Genomic DNA, 19,079 nt, shown 5'->3' with positions numbered 1-19,079 from the left:
ATAGCCATTCACAACTGGATCCTCACCCTTATCGGATAGCCCTTCTCTCACTAGGCCTAGCAGCCGATAGAGTGCTCAAGCAAAGCAAAGTCCCTGCCACAGACTTGTTGTAGAACACTTGAATAAAGTCTCTGCCACAGACTTGTAGAACCCTTGAATAACTGAAGGATGTGGACAAATTTAGAGAACCCTCATACGGTACCAGGATCATGCAGCCGGTCCAGCGATACCATAAGAGACCAGATTCGCTTGGGGTCTTTCAACTAAGCCTCCAGGCTCCTTCTGAGAAGCCAGCCTTTTGCATGGCCTTCTCCCGAAGAGTCCTCCCCTGGATTCTTCTTCAGTTGCTGGGCCTCTTCACAAACCGAGACGGCACCGGACCACCTCCGAATCCTCCTTCCAGTTGCTTTGCCTCGGGCTAGCCAGCCCCGAGACTCGGAATTGGATGGATCCGCACCCCAGGCCATGAGAGCCCTGGGGGCTGGTCAGGAGGGCCAGGACCAAAACAGGCAGAAAGCACTTCTGGACCGGAACCTCAAAGCACATGACATCAGTACCTTAAGTACCCTCTCCCAGAATGCACAACAGGGTGACACTCCCACTGGGCTGATTCCGAGAAAGAATTGGCACTCAATGCACCTAACTGGACTGCGTTCTCGCATCGGCCAGAGATGACAGTGCCACCTAGGGTCAAGCAGACCACAATGCAATCCAGCGAGACTGGTACCAAGACCAAAATTTGGTATAAATGAACCAAAATGCGGTTCCAGGAATATTAAATGACAAAAACACATAGCGTGTGCTCTTCCGGAGCCAGCGCTACACTTATAAATAAGGCTTACCTGTAGGTACAGTAAATACATTTCTAAATTATATATTTACATGTGTAGTAGCCGGTGACAGAACATGCCGTCCATTGAGAGTGCTGTGCTATGGCTCCTGCACGCATGTGCAGGAGTTACATCGTCACAACCCGGCCATTCAAACGACCAGAGCCTACAAACCTGGAATGAAGACGGATTCTGTCAGTGGTGACAGTGTGCCATTGAAGTAGGGTTTCCACCTGTCTGTCTGTTCTGTTTTGAATCATGTGTCGGGGTTTCTGCCTAAAACCTGGACATAGTATTCAGACAGAAACGTGGCTCGGAACAGGCCTTGACAGGAGGGTGAGAGCAGGGCCGGGACAAGGGGTGGGCAGGAGGGGGCTGCTGCCCTTGTCACAATTGTTTATTGCAGGTATGTGGGCACACTAACCAAGGGGAAGGCGGGGGGCGCAGTTTGGAATCGTTGCCCTGGGTGCTGGATGATCTTGTCCCATGGGTGAGGGAGGTCACTAAGTGCACCACATTACTAATCTCTTGTGATCTCCCAAAGGCGTCCCAGGTCGGTTACAATCCTATAATGTATGCTGAAATAAATATTGCTGCGTGCTGCAATGGCAACCCTACATTGAAGACATCAGTTTTTTAGGTAAGTCTATCATAATACAACATACGCCTGATAGAGAAGTGGTTTACTACTGCTTTAAAGTGGTTGTAAACCCTTACAAACCACTTTGACTTACAGGTAAGCCTAGACTAAGGCTTACCTGTAGGTCCAAGAAATATCTCCTAAACCTATACGGTTTAGGAGATATTTACAAAAACACAGCGGCACGCAGGCGCACTGGGCAGGCCACAGATCGTGGCGATATGCCGCTCGCGTTGGCTCCCGTATGCATGCACGGGAGTGAGGTCATCGCGGCTCCGGCGAACCACAGCGCCGGAGCAGCAAGAGCCGGAAGTCACACCGGGACACATGGCAGCTGCGAACATGAAGATGGAGGACCGCTTCGGGGCTTCGTTCCCAGGTAAGTTATTCATAATGAGCTAGTATGCTATGCATACTAACTCATTATGCCTTTGCCTTGCAGGTTGCTTTTTTTTTTTTTTTTCAACTGCCTTTACTTCCTCTTTAAAGACATTGTGATTGAAGGGAGGCTGGCAACAATTACGTGTAACATTTGCTTGGCTGGAAGCACTATATGTAGCCACTGCTCTAAAATTTGTACAATGACCTCCGCACACAACCCTGGAAGGTAATTGTGACCTCCACACAAGCTGCACCCCGCCACACACATACAGCTTGTATATATTCCCTCTCACTCCTACAATCAGCCAATGCCGTGCTCCGCACAAACCCCGCCCATCCCCAGCGCCGCACCCTTCGCTCACATTGGAAGTCACATGACAGGGATCACATGACGCCGTATAGTCAGGAAGTGAAGCTGTCACTAGGTCCGGGCAGTATGGAGAGATTAGACAAAACCGCTTTGAATGCCGCCAGCTTCCCTCCGCCGGACTTCAGGCAGTAAGTGGAGCCGCAATACAATACCATAGCATAGCATAGAGGAAGGGGTGCTGTACAGGGAATGGGTGTTCTATGACAGAGCATGCTTCGCTTCCTCTTCATAGAGTGTCATTGGGCCGAGGGAGGAATGGAGGTCAGAGTGGGAGCAGAGCATGCAGGCTGATCCCATCCTCTCTGTGCTAGGTTGTCTCTTTTCAACCTCACCTACTATGTAACTATATGTGTAGCAGCTTCCAGCAGGCCTGACAGCAGAATGGGGTATGGAGGTTCATCTAGTTTTGACAGCCCATTCATTTCAATGGCAAAACACACAGGAACATACAAATAATAGGGCATTGCTCCTTTTTTACAAATCGTGCCTCTCAACAAACTGCAGGCTGATGGGGTTACCATGGGGTTTGATGGCCACAAACGTGCTGTGTGTGTGTGTGTGTGTGTGTGTGTGTGTGTGTGTGTGTGTGTGTGTGTGTGTGTGTGTGTGTGTGTAAGATGTGTTTATGGAGCCATTAACATTTAAAGAAGAGCTCCAGCCCCCCCCCCCCCCAATAATGTAGATGCTGACCTTTAACCACTTACTTACTGGGCACTTAAACCCCCCTCCTGCCCAGACCAATTTTCAGCTTTCAGATGCACTTTGAATGACAATTGCGCGGTCATACAACACTGTACCCAAATGACATTTTTTTATAATTTTTTTTTCCCCACAAATAGAGCTTTCTTTTGGTGGTATTTAATTACAGCTCGGAGTTTTATTTTTTGCTAAACAAACAAAAAAAGATGCAAAATAAAAAATCATGTTTAATAGTTTGCTATAAAAGTTTGCAAACAGGTCATTTTTCTCCTTCATTGAAATGCGCTGATGAGGCGGCACTGGTGGGCACTGATGGACTGCACTGGTGGGCACCGATAGGCACAGATAAGGCGGCACTAATGGGCACTGACAGGTACCACTGATAGATGGGACTGATGGGCACTGGTAGATGACACTGATGGGCACAGATATGTGGCACTGAGGTGCAGCACTATTTGTTGAGGCAGATTGTGGGCACTGATAGGTGGCACTGTGGGCACTGATAGGTGGCACTTTTTCCTATACTTGGGTGGCACTGGCAGGGGGCAGGTGGGCACTGATGAGCTGGCCCCAGCTCGCCGTGATCGAGACTGAAGTACCTCTCACGGCCGCTTTTTTTTTTTTTTTTCTCCTCGCGCTGTCAGCGTGAGGAGGAAAAATAGCCGATTACCGGCTCTGTTGTGATCACATGATCAGTTGTCATTGGCTGACAGCTGATCATGTGGTAAGGGGTTGGGATCGATCCCTTGCTCCGATCTGTGATCAGGCGAGTCTCATAGATGTCAATAGAGGTAGTCCCGGCAAAGCAGGTCCGCGCTGTAGCCGTCATTCGGCTTTAGCGCGGATCTCAAGCGGTTAATATAAGGCCTGTCCAGGGATGCAGCAATGTCCTCACTCAAGACAATTCTTCAGCCCTGGTTCACATTTAATGCTACTTTGAAATCGTGCTACGTCGCTTGAAGTAGTGCAATTCCAAAGTAACAGTTCAGTGTTCTTTCAGGTTGCTACTTGAAAGACGTCTCAAGTGTGTGGCTTCATGTACAGAGGTCTATTAAAGTCGCACCCAAAATCGGCAAAAGTAGCGTAAGAGCTACTTTTGCAAATGTGTGCTGACACACTGATTGGAACGGTGCCATTGCCAGAAATGAGCTGCGACTTGTGATTTGGCCATGACAAGTTGCTCCAATGTGTGCAATTGGCTTCTGGTGCAAGCGTCAGCATCTTAAGGGAAACCAGCAATGAAGCCTTCCGACTTTACAGCTGGTTTCCTACTGCACTGCGCTTTGTGATTGGTCCTGCGGTCTTCTGGGCCCTGTGATTTGTCCCAGAAGGCTGGATGAGGGGGCCAAACTTCTGCACAGATTTCTGCAGTGATCTGACCAGAAGAGGGAGCGGATACCTGTCAAAGCCAAAAGTGGCAAATGTGGCAGGGAATGGGGTGCAAACAACCCTTTTGGGAAGAAGTTCAGTTTTAATGTCGCCCGCATGCATCTTATAAGAGCAACATGTTCGTTCCTGCACCGCTGTCCAGTGTGAGCCGGGTGACAATGACTATAGAAAGTGGTGATCCCTTTAAAATCCCCTCTAGACACAGATCTGGCCATGTGTGGCCAGTGGTCACCAGACCATTTAATTTCAGCAGCAATCATTCTGAAGGATTATATGTGGATTTAATGTATTCTGTACATTAGACCTAGGAGTCTGACACCATCAGACTAACATCTGTCACGCCGGCTGCTACATAAAAGGTTGTGTAGGGGGCATGGAGCTGGGCCAGCACAGACAGTAATTGGACACTTTCAGAAGAGCAAAGGGCAATGACATGCATAGAGGGAGGGGGCTGTGCCAGGGAAATGACTCTTGCTGAATTATTTAACTGTTAAAAATTGCATTACAAGTAAATTTTTTTTTTTATAGAAAAGTAAAATGCAGAAAAGAAAACATTTAAAAAATATTTTGTGCTTTTGACCTGCAGTTTTTTAACCTGTAATTGGTGACAGGGTCTCTTTTAAGGACTCATTTATAGGGTTAGGCTGTTGTGTTCAGATGTGACTAAACTCCACACATGGATCAGAGGAACCCTGTGAGATCGCTGCATACAAGTGGACAATTTGTGCTGCATCCAGAAGCACCGGCCTTGACTGCCCATGTCTAAGGCTGGTTAGAGATCCTAACCACATGTAACTGCTGGTATGAGCATTTACATAAGAACAGCAGTGGCATAGATTGCAAATCTGTACCCAACATATGCATGGAAATAATTTCTCTGCGGATTCTCTCCTTCAATTGCCCCTCTGGGGGAATCATAAAAGTAACCTGTGCCTAGAGAATTGCTGAGGCTTCTATTGTTTGTCTCCGAAGCTCTGGACTGTTGTCTTGGAATCACGACTTTATGCCAGTGAATATGCATGTAGAATGTGAGTTCAGTTCAGATTGCCCTAGCTGCAGAATGGTTCTTGGCTGAAAGCAGTAATGGGTTATCCCTCCCAGAGCCTTCACCTTTCTAAGCTAAGTTCCTAACGGTAGCCTTTATCAGTGTTTCAGCATAGGGTTGGTTTTAGTGACGTGTATATAAGGGTAAAACATTTTTGTTGGTTTATATACAGTATGGCATAATTTAAACCTTAAAGAAGTTGTAAAGGCAGAAGGTATCAAGATATGTTGCACAAGAGACTTGGCTGTCTGGGGCTCTCCCTCATTGGCTGAGACAGCAGCGAAGCACCATTGATTCCCACTGCTGTCAATCAAAGTCAGTGAGCCAAAGAGGAAAGAGAGGGGGCTGGACCACAGCTCTGTGTGTGAATTGACACAGAACCTCGGCTCGGGTGCCCCCTATAGCAAGTTACTTGCTGTGGGGGCACTCAACAGGAGAGAGTGGTCATTCGTGCTGAAGGAGGGACTCAAGAAGAGAAGGATCTGGGCTGCTCTGTGCAAAACCACAACACAGAGCAGGAAAGTATAACGTGTGTGTTATTTAAAAAAAAAAAAAAAAACTTTTAGTATCTTTTTTTTTTTTTTTTTTTTTTTCCTGCTCTGTAGCACAATGGGGAGTTTTTCTTTATTTCGTCTCTGGAAACACAACAAAAAATGAGAGATAATGTCTCCCAAATGAGGGAAATCTACCGATAAGCTAGCCAGAGAGACTGAACGAGAGAAGCATCAATCAATTCCCCTATTCACAACAAACTGCTTGGATGGAGGAGTCTCTACTGCTATTGTATTCAGTGTCTGCTGCAGTCATGGCTCTGCATACCTATACAGTGCCTGGAACTGGCCACAATTCAAGCAGTCTATGCTATGCTCCGCTTTACAAACTTGTCACCAGAACAATTGTTCCCATTGAAAGTTTTCTCCTGTTCCAGTGATGACCCATAATTTAATATAATGGTCACTTGGACAAATGGAGAGAATGAATCTTCCCAGTGGGGACACAGCAGGAAAAACTTGACATTTTCTAACTCTTGCTTAGAAAACGTATCCAAAACATTATAGGGCCCCATTCACAATTGCAAATGGAGCCTTCGGTGATTACATGCAGAAGAGCCAGCGGGATTCTCCATGATTAGCTGCATCCGGCAGCCTCATCAAATGCAATGGGGGGGGGGGGGTCCTGAGAGCTCCTGCAGCTAATTGTGGCTGCTCGCATGTTATCGCTCCTGGAACGATTACCTGCGGATGATCATCCTTGGACCCTAACCACCAGGAACCCCTGCTGGGTCTCCCACGTCTTCGCTGTCGGTCCCATTCGCAAGTGTGAATTGGGCCTAAATGGTGTTTCATATCCACATGGACCAGGGGCCTTCTTCTAGTTCTTATCTCCCAGAAGGATGGCATTGTAAGGACACGTGTTTGTAGCTTCAGTTCTTGTTATTAAGCAGCCTCTCTGAAACTCAGCGTCATTGTCTTCACTCATAAGGGGCTTTATAGCTGTTTTTGTACAATAAATCCGTATACCTGGAAATCACAAAAGCAGCATCCACTTAACATCACCAGAAAGCCTTTCCTAGCATTCTTGTCCAGCTTATTGTGGTGTTATGTTTATACTATACACACACCATTAAATCTCCTCTTCATAATATTGTGGTGTAAACAGCCTGCTGGGGGAATCTTGTAGAAACGAGTGTGGTTTTGTATGAGCTGGTGATTTCCCACATTCTCATGGAAACATTGAATTATGCTATTGTCCAGACCATTTCAAACAAACATTTGCTCACTCTTTCTCATGAATAGGACCTAAACTCTGGCTTAAAAGGAAATCTGTACAAACGTCATATACAATTGCAGACCTCCTTCTGAAAATGCTAGTTGCCTGACAATCTCTGGTGTCAGTACTTTATTCACACCTTTTGTATCGAGTGCATCACCTTACCGGAGCACATGCTGTGTGCAATGATGCATTGTGATGCTAATTATTTAGCATGGTACTGCCATGCATGAAGGCAGCGTAGCTTCAGTGCAACCCAACACACAGTTGTAGTGCCGCATTGTCAAGAACAATCCATATTCCATAATTTAAAAAAAAAAAAATCACAAGAAGTATATAATTATTGGTGTGTGTGAAAGTTATAGCATCTACAAACACTGGTGTGTGTGTGTGTGTGTGTGTGTGTGTGTGTGTGTGTATATATATATATGTATGTATGTGTATGTATGTATGTATGTATGTATGTGTGTATGTATGTGTATATATAATTAGTATGTGTGTAAAAAAAAAATACATATATATATATATATATATATATATATATATTTAGCTATGGCGGTTATCAGCAACTTATAGTGGCCGGAAGGGTCACTAACCGACACTGACGTCACTAGTGACAGTAATACAGTGATAATACTGCACACTGACACCGTACTGTAATGACACTGGCTGGGATGGGGTTAACTGTGTGCCTAACAAGTGTAGTTTGTGCTGCTTTTACTTACTGACCTGTTTTTATTTTTGTTTTTTTTCTCCTTGCTTTTTCAGGAATAGGAAACGGATCACTGTTCACTGTACACCAGAGTTCTGTGTGTTTGTAAACATAGACCTCTGTGTGTGATTGGACACAGCCAATCAGAAGGTTTCAGCCAAAATCATTGGCTGGAATCTGCTGCCAAACACGTGCCGTGTCCAGTTACAGCACGGGTTAGTAGGAGGCCCAAAACTAGATGACAGGCAACAACTTACAGGTACATTAGCCGGCCTGTCTGCAGTAAATCTACTGTGAGTGGGCAGCAAGTAGTTAAAGGCCTTGTCATTACACTGGGCATTACATTTTTTTTTCTTTTTCAACAGTTTTACTTCCTGAAAAACTTTAATTATGATAGTATCCCTTCACAGAAAACACAAATAGAATTTCGGAATGACTATCACTTGGGGATCCTGAGAAATCTGAAATTAACTTAATGACTATGATATGGAGAAGAAAGGCCAAAGCTCTTTTGGCCATACTTTTCATGTGGGTCACAGGCATACACTTGGGGCGCATGCACACAGGACGTTTTTACAGCTGCTGTTTGGGGCATTTTAAATTCTTCTTCTATACACCCCTCCTTGTTGGACTATGGGGGTTATTTACTAAAGACAAATCCATTTTGCACTGCAAGTGAACTTGAAAGTGCACTTGGATGTAAAGTCACTGTAGATCCGAGGGGTGAAATACAAGGAAAATAAAAAACTTGCACATGATTGGATGATAAAATCAGCAGAGCTTCCCCTCATTTCAGATCTACCCCTTAGATGTAGAGCGACTGCACCTCCAAGTGCACTTGCAGTGCAAAGTGGATTCACCTTTCGTAAATAACCTCCCTATGTGTCCATGCACACACAAACTGTCAGAGGCGTTTGGAGGTATAAGCGTTTAGGGGCAGTAAAAAAAACATAAAACAGCCTGTGTGTTCAGGAGCAGAGGCTGTTGAGCTGTAAAAACTTCTGACGCTGTTAAACGCAGCTTAATGCTGCTAAGTCACGTCCAAGTATTTTATTTTACTTGTCAAAATCAATGGTTTCCTATGAGCGCCCATTTTAATAGAAGCCGCACCAGAAGTCGGATCATGATGAGCCAACTTGTAATGTGACTTGTGTGCTAAGGATCTTGAAGAGGAACCCCACGCAAAAATGAGGAGAAAAAAAACAGCGGGGGTCCTCCCAAAATCCATACCAGACCCTTATCCGAGCATGCAGGTCAGGAATGGGGGGGGGGGGGGGTGGTGCGTGAGCGCCCCACCCTTCTGGACCAATCCAGGCCCCATGCCCTCGATATGGGGGTGGGTGCTTTGGAGCACGGGGAGCCCACTGCCCCCCCCCCCCCCCCACCTCAAATCACCTTGTACCCATATTGATTGGGACAAGGACCTCTTCCCAACAACCCTGCCGTTGGTTGTTGGGGTCTGCGGCCGAGGGGCTTATCAGAATCTGGAAGCCCACTTTAACAAGGGAAGCCCCCGAGATCCTGGCACCCCCACCTATTCACCCAAGAATAAGTGTTAAAAATAAAAACCGTACATAGGTTTTTGGCAAAGTATTAAAGCAACTCTGATGCTTCTTCTCCTTCCAGTAATGTCTTCATCCTCCGGTTCTTCTCCTCTCACCGCTGATGACTTCTCCCTCTGTCATGCTAGGGCCACCGGATGCTAATACTTATATAGCCAAGGGGACGAAGCCTCCGGATGATGTTGCCCAGTGGCTCCCCCATTGCTATATAAGTATTGGCACACGGCGACCCCAGCATTAGAGGGAGAGGAGAACCGGCAGAAGAAGAAGTTATTAGCAGTGAGAGGAGAAGAACCGGAGGCTAAAGACATCACTAGAGGGAGAAGAATTCGGAAGGAGAAGAGACCACGGAGCTGCTTTAATAAATTACTTTGTCAAAAACCTGTGTACTGTTTTTATTTTATACAATTTTTTTTTTTTTTTGGGTGAATGGGTAGGGATATGGTGTACCCCATACTCATTCACATAGATTCCGATAAGCCCCCCGCCCGCAGACCCCAACCATCAACGGCCAGGGTTGTTGGGAAGAAGCCCTTGTCCCAATCAACATGGGGACAATTTGCTTTGGGGTGGGGGGTGCAGGCCCTCCCTGCCCCGACGCCTCCCCCCCCCCCCCCCCATGTTAAGGGCATGTGGGACCCCCCTCCTTACCTGACCTGCTGGGCTGCTTGCTTGGATAAGTGTCTGGTATAGATCTTGGGGGACTCCACACCATTTATTTATTTTTTTTGTCGTTTGGGCGTGGGGTTCCTCTTCAAGATCCTCAGCGCACAAGTCATACTGCAAGTCGGATCATCATGATCCGACTTCTGGTGCGACTTCCATTCAAATCAATGGTCTCTCATAGGGAACCGTTTATTTTGACATGTTAAAAAAAAAAAAAAAAAGCTTCACAGCGTTTAGCGGCGTTGGGCGTTTTTACATGTTTTTTTCTACTGCCCCTAAACGCTTATGTCACCAAATGACACTCAGTTTGTGCTCATGCACACAAACATGGAGGGGCATTTAAAAGCAGTTAACAAAAACATCAGAGGCCCCTAACAGCAGTTGTAAAAACGTCCTGTGTGCCTGATCGTCATACTTGTTTATGGTCACTAAAACAGGTTTTTAAAGTCATCTGATTAGTATTTTTAAAACCATGATCAACAACAGCATCCTTTTGTATTTCCTTTTATTACAGATTTCCTTTAAGATGTATAATGGCATTAATACCTGCTTGTTCTTTCCTTTGCAGTAACGACAGCTCCTTACTTTCTACCTTGAAGACATTACTCTTTTTTACCATCTTAATGATCATGCTTCCGATTGGTCTTTACTTCTCCTCCAAGGTTTATGTATTCGAAGGTCAGTATGTTCATTACAAGCAGTTTCTCAGATCCCCTCAGGATATTCTTTCAATTCAAAGAGATTAGAAAAGAGATTTGTCGGTCACTGTAATTTTATTTAACTCTAGTTTGCTGACTGGTGCTGTCATCCTAATCTGTAACTTTACAGAGAGGTTAGGAGTATTGTGGTTTCCCTTGACTCTTTTTTGTTTGTGTTTAGTGGGACTTCTTTTCTGCATGTATCACATACAATGTAACATCTTATAACCTCTTCTCTTTGAGACAGAGAAAGGGACTAAGGACACAGATTCCCTGGGCCCTTTCTCTGCAGCCTCAGCTGCACTGAAGACGATTGGAGGAAGACACTGAGGAGGACCTGGTGGGAGACCTTAGGAGCACAGTGGAGGACATTCAGGAACGATTGGTATGGCGTTGGGAGCCATTACATGCACTGATCTCCCTGTATAGGTTTCAATAAAGCAGCTGAAAGCAGTGGGAGGGAGAGGAGGAGAAGCGTCTGTCAGCAGCTTTATTGAAATATATACAGGGAGATCAGTGTTTGTATCGGCCCCCCACTGCAGCACCGATCATCCCATGAATGCCCAGGTATCGGATTGGGCATCTGAGCATTTGCACGAGTACAAAAACTCATGCAAATGCTGGGTATCGGCACCAATACTAGTAACCTTTATCGGTGCAACCCTAATTTTGTATCGTGATTTTTGGTTGGTATTCTGTCACGATCATTTAAAACAAACCTATGATGGTTATAGACCCTTCATTTCTTTGTAAACATACAAAATCTGCAGGGGATCAAATAATTTATTTATATGTGATCTAGGGCGGAAACAACTAATCGATTGTGAAATTAATCGATTACTATTTTCATAATCTATTAATCGGCCAGTAACATAATGGGGTTAAAAAAAAACTAAAATGAGCCCTTTTATAGTACAAAAAGAGCAAATAATCGCTACTGTAAGTATTACTTTCACTGTTCTACAGTAAAAAATGAACCTCTTACAGTAGTGATTATCTGCTTTTTTTTCTACTATAAAGGGCTAATTTTAGTGATTTGTTAACCCCATTATGTTACTAAATGTCTTAGATCTGGTTCACATCTATGCGTTTTATGGTGCTTTTTGCAGAAATGCACTACAGTTCATTTACATGGTTGCCTATGGGACACGTTCACATCTGAAAGGGTCAGGGACTTTTAACGCAAAATGGTGCTTTATTGGTTCAATATACTTCAATGGAGAAGCTGCAGAAAAGCATGTAATGCATTTTTACAGCAACTTGTGTTTTTTAATATGCCCAAAAAAAAAATGCAAATTGCAGTAAAATCCTGTGCGCAAAAAGCACTGCAGAAACAGATCAAAAGCAAACTGTATAGGTGTGCACCGAGCCTTATGTTGGCCACACGGATCAATTTTCAGATGAGAATATTCAGACAAAAATCTTTGTACATTCGCTGAATGAAAGAATTTTGTTTGAAATTTTCACTTGTTTTTAAAATGAATAATTTCTGAATGAAAACCGCATACACTGTCTGGAAATTCCTTTTGACTAAGAAGTTTTTTGTTATTTACAAATTTTCCCATCACTGTGGTTGAAAATAAACGTCAATTTGACCCACTTTTTTTTTTTTTTTTTTTTTTTTAAGGTTATTAACCGATTAATCTAAACAATAATCGGCCAACTAATCTGATTATGAAAATAATCGTTAGTTGCAGCCCTAATGTGATCCGATGCACAGCTGCCACCCTTTAGCAGTAAAACAGTTCGGATGGGAAACACATTAACTTTTCAATTTATCGTTCGTTCAGCAGAAAATTTCCAAACTGTTTTTTTGGCTCAAAAACATCCCAACGATTTTCAATTTTGTGCCCATTAACTGGCCGTAAAACTAACGAACTGGCCAAATGAGTGAATTTCGGACAGTTTTTCATGTAGCATGTGGCCAGCATAAGTTTATGGAGTTCGACTCCATAGATACACAGGTCGGGAGCAGGCAGACTACACTCTCCCCAAAGCCAACGGCTGGCTATGGTTGTCCTAAAAGGGAGGAGGAGCCAAGATCGCTGCCGGGGACCCCAGAAGTGGAGGATTGGGGCCTCTATGTGCAATACCACTGTACAGAGCAGGTAAGTAGAACATGTTGTTTTTGTTATTTTAATAAAAAAAGAAATATGACTTTAGTAACACTTTAAGCCTAATGGGTCAGGTAAACGTTATATAAAAGTTTCCAAATAAATTAGAATAAGGGCCTAATCTCTTGCATCACTCAAAGTGTGCCATTGTGGATTTCGGTAAATTCAATTTTAAAATGTTTAATTTACAAAAGTTGTGCAACTCTTGCAATGCTACTGTTGAAGAGAAGCTTTAGTTATAGTTTTTTTGTTTTCTTTAAAATAAGAGCAGCGACGATCCTTCTCTTTTTGGGTCCCCCCACTGGCACTCCTTTCTCCTCCCCCTTGACTAGTGCCCCCCAATAGCATGCCGCTTGCTATGAGGGAACTGGTGCGTGCTTCCAAGCCCTGCCCCATAGGACACATAGAGCCATGACTCGGCCCTGCCCCCTGTTCTCTTCTCATTGGCTCACTGTCTGTGATTAACGGCAGTGGGAGCCAATGGCTCCCACTGCTGTCAGCCAATGTGGGGAGAGAGAACCGGCACAGCCGAGGCTCCCGTGCCCATTGCTGGATCGATAGGTAGCTCAGGTGAGTATTAGGAGAGCAGCACAGATAAGGTTTTTTACTTCATGCATAGAATGCATGAATGTAAAAAAACCTTCAGCATTTACGACCACTTTATGCTTACCTGCTCTATGCAATCATATTGCACAGAGGGGTCTCTTACTACCTCTTCTTCGAGTGTCCCCTACCAGCGCTGCCCGCTTTTTTTTCTTTGGGTGTCTCCTCTGCAAGTGCGGTGATAAGGGGGTGTCTGTGCTCCTGATCCAGGCTGTGTGCACCCATAGACATATGCAGCACCGCTAAGCCCCGCCCCCTCTTACTCCTCAGAGGAGTTTGGCTGACAGCAGCAGGATACTGTGGCCCCTGTAGTGCATGGGTCCCCTGTGGGGGAGCCCCCCCTGTCAGAGCACCACAGCTCAGTTGGGGCGATCCCAGTACTAACGTTGGATTGTTGGTATAGTGCAGGGATCCTCAAACTACGGCCCTCCAGCTGTTGCAAAACTACACATCCCATGAGGCATTGTAAAACTGACATTCAGACAGGACTAGCCATGATGAGAATTGTAGTTCCTGAATAACTGGAAGGCCATAGTTTGAAGACCCCGGGTATAGTGGCTCTGACAGTTGTTTTTTTTTTTTTTTTTTTTTTTCAACCCGCTGGGTTGAACAGAAACTCATACTGTGTACTAGGCTTTCCAAAGAACATATTCTTTATTTAACCGCTTCCCACCCTGCCACTGTACATAAACGGCTGGGTGGGAGCTTCCCCGTTTATGATTGGGTGTACATTGCTCAGAATGGGTGCCAGTATGCGGACCTGTGATGGCTGTAATCCTTGGATACAACTCATCACAGATCGGGATATGAATGCCATGATTGGCCCTCCTGATCACTTGATGACTGTGATCACAGTGTAAACAGGGACATGTGTCTGCCACAGATCACACAGACTGCAGCCATCACCACACATTACACCAAGCACCCTTGTCCCATCAACATCTGTACCAGTGCACCAAAACATCTGCAAACGTGCAATAGCGTTCCATTGCATCATCAGCATCTGTAGTGTCTGCCAGTGGACGATCAACATCTGTCAAAGTGTACTATGCACAAAAACAAGGGGACCGGGCGTTGAATTAGCCATAGGATCACTTTTATGGGCAGCGGGAGGTTGCCCCCCTCCTGCTGTTTCACGGTCGTTTGCCCCACTTCCCGGAGCTGTCGGTAAAAGGGGAAACAATCCGAAGGCGAGTGAGGGCAAGATGTCCCCCTCTCGAATCTATGCCCTTGGAGGACCACCTGATGTCACTTCTAAACTGTGTTCAAACCACACATGTGAGGTACTGCCACGATCGTTAGAGCGAGAGCAATAATTCTAGCACTAGACCTCCTCTAACTATAAACTGGTAACCTGTAAAAAAAAAGTCACCTATGGAGACTTTTAAGTACCATAGTTTGTTGCCAGTTCACAAACGTGTGCAATTTTGAAGCATGACATGTTGGGTATCTATTTACTGGGCATTACATCATCTTTCACATTATAGAAAAAAAAAAAAAAAATATATATATATATATATATATATATATATATATATATATATATATATATATATATATATATATATATATATATATATATATATATATATATATATAATTAATTAACCCAAATGCAAACTTTAATTATTTGAATTATATGTGCTAATGCATATTTTTCTACTTTGTTTTATAGGTGCATATGGTATGTCTAACAGGGACAGCTATTTCTATGCTGCAATAGTGGCTGTCATTGCTGTGCATGCGGTTTTGGCCTTATTTGTATATGTGGCATGGAATGAAGGCTCCAAACAACAGTGGCGTGAAGGAAAGCAAGACTGAGCACTGCTGGTATAGCTCAATAAATGGACATTGGATGTACTGGGAACCAAAGTATATCACGTGTAAATTTAAATTGGACTTGCAAAGGCTTGAATATTACATTGAAAAGAATGGCAAAAACTGTGATTTCCTTTGAAACCTATTTATGTAGGTGTACATGTTGCATTTCAGGTACTTTTTTTTTTTTTTTTTCCTCAAATGTATTTAAACTACAACAAATTGTATATTCCCATTTATAAAATTGGGGATTTGATTTTTATTTTTTATTTTTATTTTTTCTACAGATTTGACTTCCTCACCACCTGCAAATGTATATCTTCTTTTCAGGTCATCTTGTAAAATGTAGTGCAATTGCAGACATTTGATTTGCTTTTCACTGTTTGAGTGGGATGCAGTCAAGCTTTTTTACAGCCTAAAGTGATTTCAAAGCATCCTTTTATTTTGATTTTTTTTTTTTAACTGTTATGCTTTACCTGCTCTGTGCAATGGTTTTGCAAACCTCCTCTTCTTGGGTCCCCCGCTGGCACTCTCTGCTTCTCTTCATGGTGGGTCCCCATAGATAGCTACTTCTTAAGGGGGCTCACCTGTGAGCTTGCTCCAGAGCTGCACTAACAGCACAGCTCAGAACCCCACCTGCCCCTCAGTAGAGCTGCATGATTAATTGTCAAGAATCGTTATCGCAATTTTTTTTTTTTCACCATTTGCAATCTTGACTAAAATGCTTCATTCACGATTCTTGCTATTCAAAGAATTCTCTCTGCTCTTCTGAAGCCACAGCCATCGAAAGGAAGGAAAAAAAAATGGGCAGTCTGCCAATAATCACAATATTCTTTATCAGTTGAACTTAAGTATAAACATTGTAACAATTTGTCAATGGAATAGACTTGTGTGTAAGTGAGGAAAGTTTAACTATTTAAACACTAAACCTTTTTCTGACATTTGTTGGTTTCAAGTTAAAATCCCTTTTTTTTTTTTTTTTACCCCTAGAAAATTACTCAGAACCCTCAAACATTATATATATTTTTTTTTAGTAGACACCCTAGAGAATAAAATGGTGGTTGTTGCAATGTTTTATGTCACACTGTATTTGTGCAGCAGTCTTTGAAATGCAACTTTTTTGGAAAAAAATTACTTTTAATGAATAAAAAAAAACAAAAAAAACAGTAAAGTTAGCCTTTTTTTTTTTGTTGTTGTTGTTTATAATGTGAAAGATTTTTACGTTGCGAGAATCGTGATCTTTTTATTTCTAAGCAAATAAATTTGTGATTCTTATTTTGGACAGAATCTTGCAGCTCTACCCCCAGCATACAGGCATTCAGGTAAAAGATGCCTGGTCTTTACAACCACTTTAATGGGTATACAATTTTGCCCTTCACTATGTGTGCATGGTGAAATGTTCAAATATAGCAAAACCAGCTATCTGCTATGGACTTCCAGTGGCGAAACACTGAGGATTTCTGCTTTTACCATTTTCTTTGCCAGGCCTTCCAATGTATTCTTCAATTTTTAGAGGGTTGGACCAAGTTTTGTCCAAAGATGAGAACCCATTTTATTGCAGTTGATTGATAACAGCTTCCAGTACTTATCTGTATGAATTCTGTGTGTACTGTAGGAAATCCAGAATTTAGTATTTTATATACCCTGTATTTTCCAATGTTTCAATATATGTTTAAGCCATGTTTGAAAGAAATCTATTTCTAGATCACATTTAGAATGATGGGGAAACGACAGATGTGGTACTCAGTCCAATATACAGTACCAATATGTCATAGTTTGCTTTACTCATAGTAATCCTGTGTTTGATGTATATTTACCATATGTGGCTTTATTTATTTGGTGACACATTGCTCAAATCTGTGTTTTTTTTTAACTGTTTGCTGTAAACTTTGTTGAATTGTTTTGACGCCTGAAATCTAATGTTGGCCATTAATATTTGTTTTGGCTCTTACAATAGGCCGTTCTATAAAATGTAGGCTACATGACACTGCTTGTTTAAAGCATACACCTAGGCTTATTTTAGTAAAACTGGTCATACATGTCTTGAATTCTGATCAGTTCCTGCTGAATCAGCCCAAATGGGAGCCTATGGTGGCCATGTCAACACCGTCCAAAAAGAATTGATGCGCAAATCAAAAGAGACAGTGCGGGCCAAGCAGTAACTGTAGTCACCGTCTAGGCATTCTGGCAGGTGCTGTGGTTGTCAGAATACAGTAGCTGGAACAGGAGGTTCCCCCATTCATGCTGTTTAGTATGGATGGGGAGAAAATACTTGATTCATTGCAAAACTTCACTGCTTGTTAAACCGTGTTTTAAATAATCCCAATAAAGCTTTAAAATATGAAGGCTGAATGTAATAGGTGATCCCTATTCGTGTTTGTGTGTGTTTGTTTGTTTGTTTGTTTGTTTTTTTTTTTTTTTTTTTTTGTTTTTTTTTGTGGTGTGGGTAATTTATATTATTAGATTAGTGCATTAAAGTTTGTTAACCCCCAAAAAAAGAGAGCGCTGTTCGGCGGTCACGTGATCAGCCATCTTTCCTCTCTCGCATGATGACAGCTGCCGCCTCTCTCCTCCTTCCCTTCTGGCTGACATTGGTATGGGATCCTTGGCCCCGCCCACTGCAGCTGTCAGGCCGAGAGAGGAGAGAGACGGCAGAACATGTGACTGCTAAAGAGCACTCTAAAACTGGTATATTGCAGCAATTATTTTTATAAGGCATAGACACGGCACATTACATTAATACATAGAGAGGATACTGTAATTTTAACGTAGTGGGTTAACAAACCCTTTTAAGGTGTTTTCTAAAGCTTTCTCCCTCTTTACAGTAACAATTAGCAGTATCGGTGACATATGAGGAATCTGAAATTAATTCAAAATGTAACTTGTGTTTTCATGCTTAAATATAAAAATAAAAAAGAGCCTTTTATTTAATGAAAAAATAATTTCAGTAAACAAACAAATACACAAGACACAAATGAAGGTGTTGACTGTAGTGACCAATGACATCCTTTATTTGGTAATTTTAGGACACCACTCCACTTCAATACTAGTTTATCATTTCTAGTTTTTAAACAAGGCTTCAGTATATTCTTCTAATCAGAGAGTTGGCCAAACGGGTCACCCACTGAGCGAATTTTTTACAATGTAGTGCCAGCTTTATGAACAGATTAAGATAAACAGATGATCGGTTTAAGAAGTTATTATTATTATACAGGATTTGTATAGCGCCAACAGTTTACGCAGCGTTTAACAAAATAAAGGCAGACGTTACAATTTGGTACAAGATGAATCAGAGGGCCCCTGTTCATTAGAGCTTACACTCTAAAAAGGGAGGGTCAATTGATACAAAAGGTAATAGCTGTGGGGGATGAGCTGATGGAGGAAGTAAAACGGTGTATTAAGTAGAAGCAGGATAGGCTTCTTTAAAGGGAAGGGATTGTCTAAAGATGGATAGATTAGAGGACAGTCGGACCGATTGCGCTAGGGAGGTCCGAAGGATGGGAGAAGCTCTGGAGGTGAGCATGGGAGGAGGCGACAAGGGTTGGTATTTTGTATTTGTGATTTTGTAAATTATTGTTAGTACTTTGAAGTTTATTTGTTGGGAGAGTGGGAGCCATGTGGAGGGATTGGTAGAGAGGGGTGGAGGACACTGAATGGTTAGTAAGGTGGATGAGTCTTGCAGCAGCATTCATTATGGACTGAAGGGGGGCTAGTCTATGTAAAGGTAATCCAATGAGGAGGGAGTTGCAACAGTCGAGGCGAGAGATAACAATGGAGTGAAT

At 43.0% G+C, this 19,079-nt stretch overlaps 1 protein-coding gene across 1 annotated transcript; it reads left to right on the top strand.

Annotated features, from left to right (window-relative positions):
* Window positions 1–2,228: 2,228 nt before the first annotated feature.
* On the top strand, window positions 2,229–17,642 carry VMA21 (vacuolar ATPase assembly factor VMA21). The gene is made up of 3 exons (XM_077485294.1): window positions 2,229–2,349; window positions 10,633–10,742; window positions 15,155–17,642. Exons 1-3 carry the CDS (start codon window positions 2,240–2,242, stop codon window positions 15,298–15,300), a joined length of 366 nt encoding a protein of 121 aa, XP_077341420.1. The 5' UTR covers window positions 2,229–2,239; the 3' UTR covers window positions 15,301–17,642.
* The last annotated feature ends 1,437 nt before the right edge of the window (window positions 17,643–19,079 follow it).

This window comes from Lithobates pipiens, unplaced genomic scaffold (assembly GCF_037356315.1).
Source record: "Lithobates pipiens isolate NorthernLeopardFrog02 unplaced genomic scaffold, aLitPip1_a1.2 Scaffold_1, whole genome shotgun sequence".
Taxonomy (NCBI): Eukaryota; Metazoa; Chordata; class Amphibia; order Anura; family Ranidae; genus Lithobates; species Lithobates pipiens.
The sequence above is the reverse complement of the archived record's forward strand: the minus strand, read 5'-3'. Positions and strand labels throughout refer to the sequence as shown.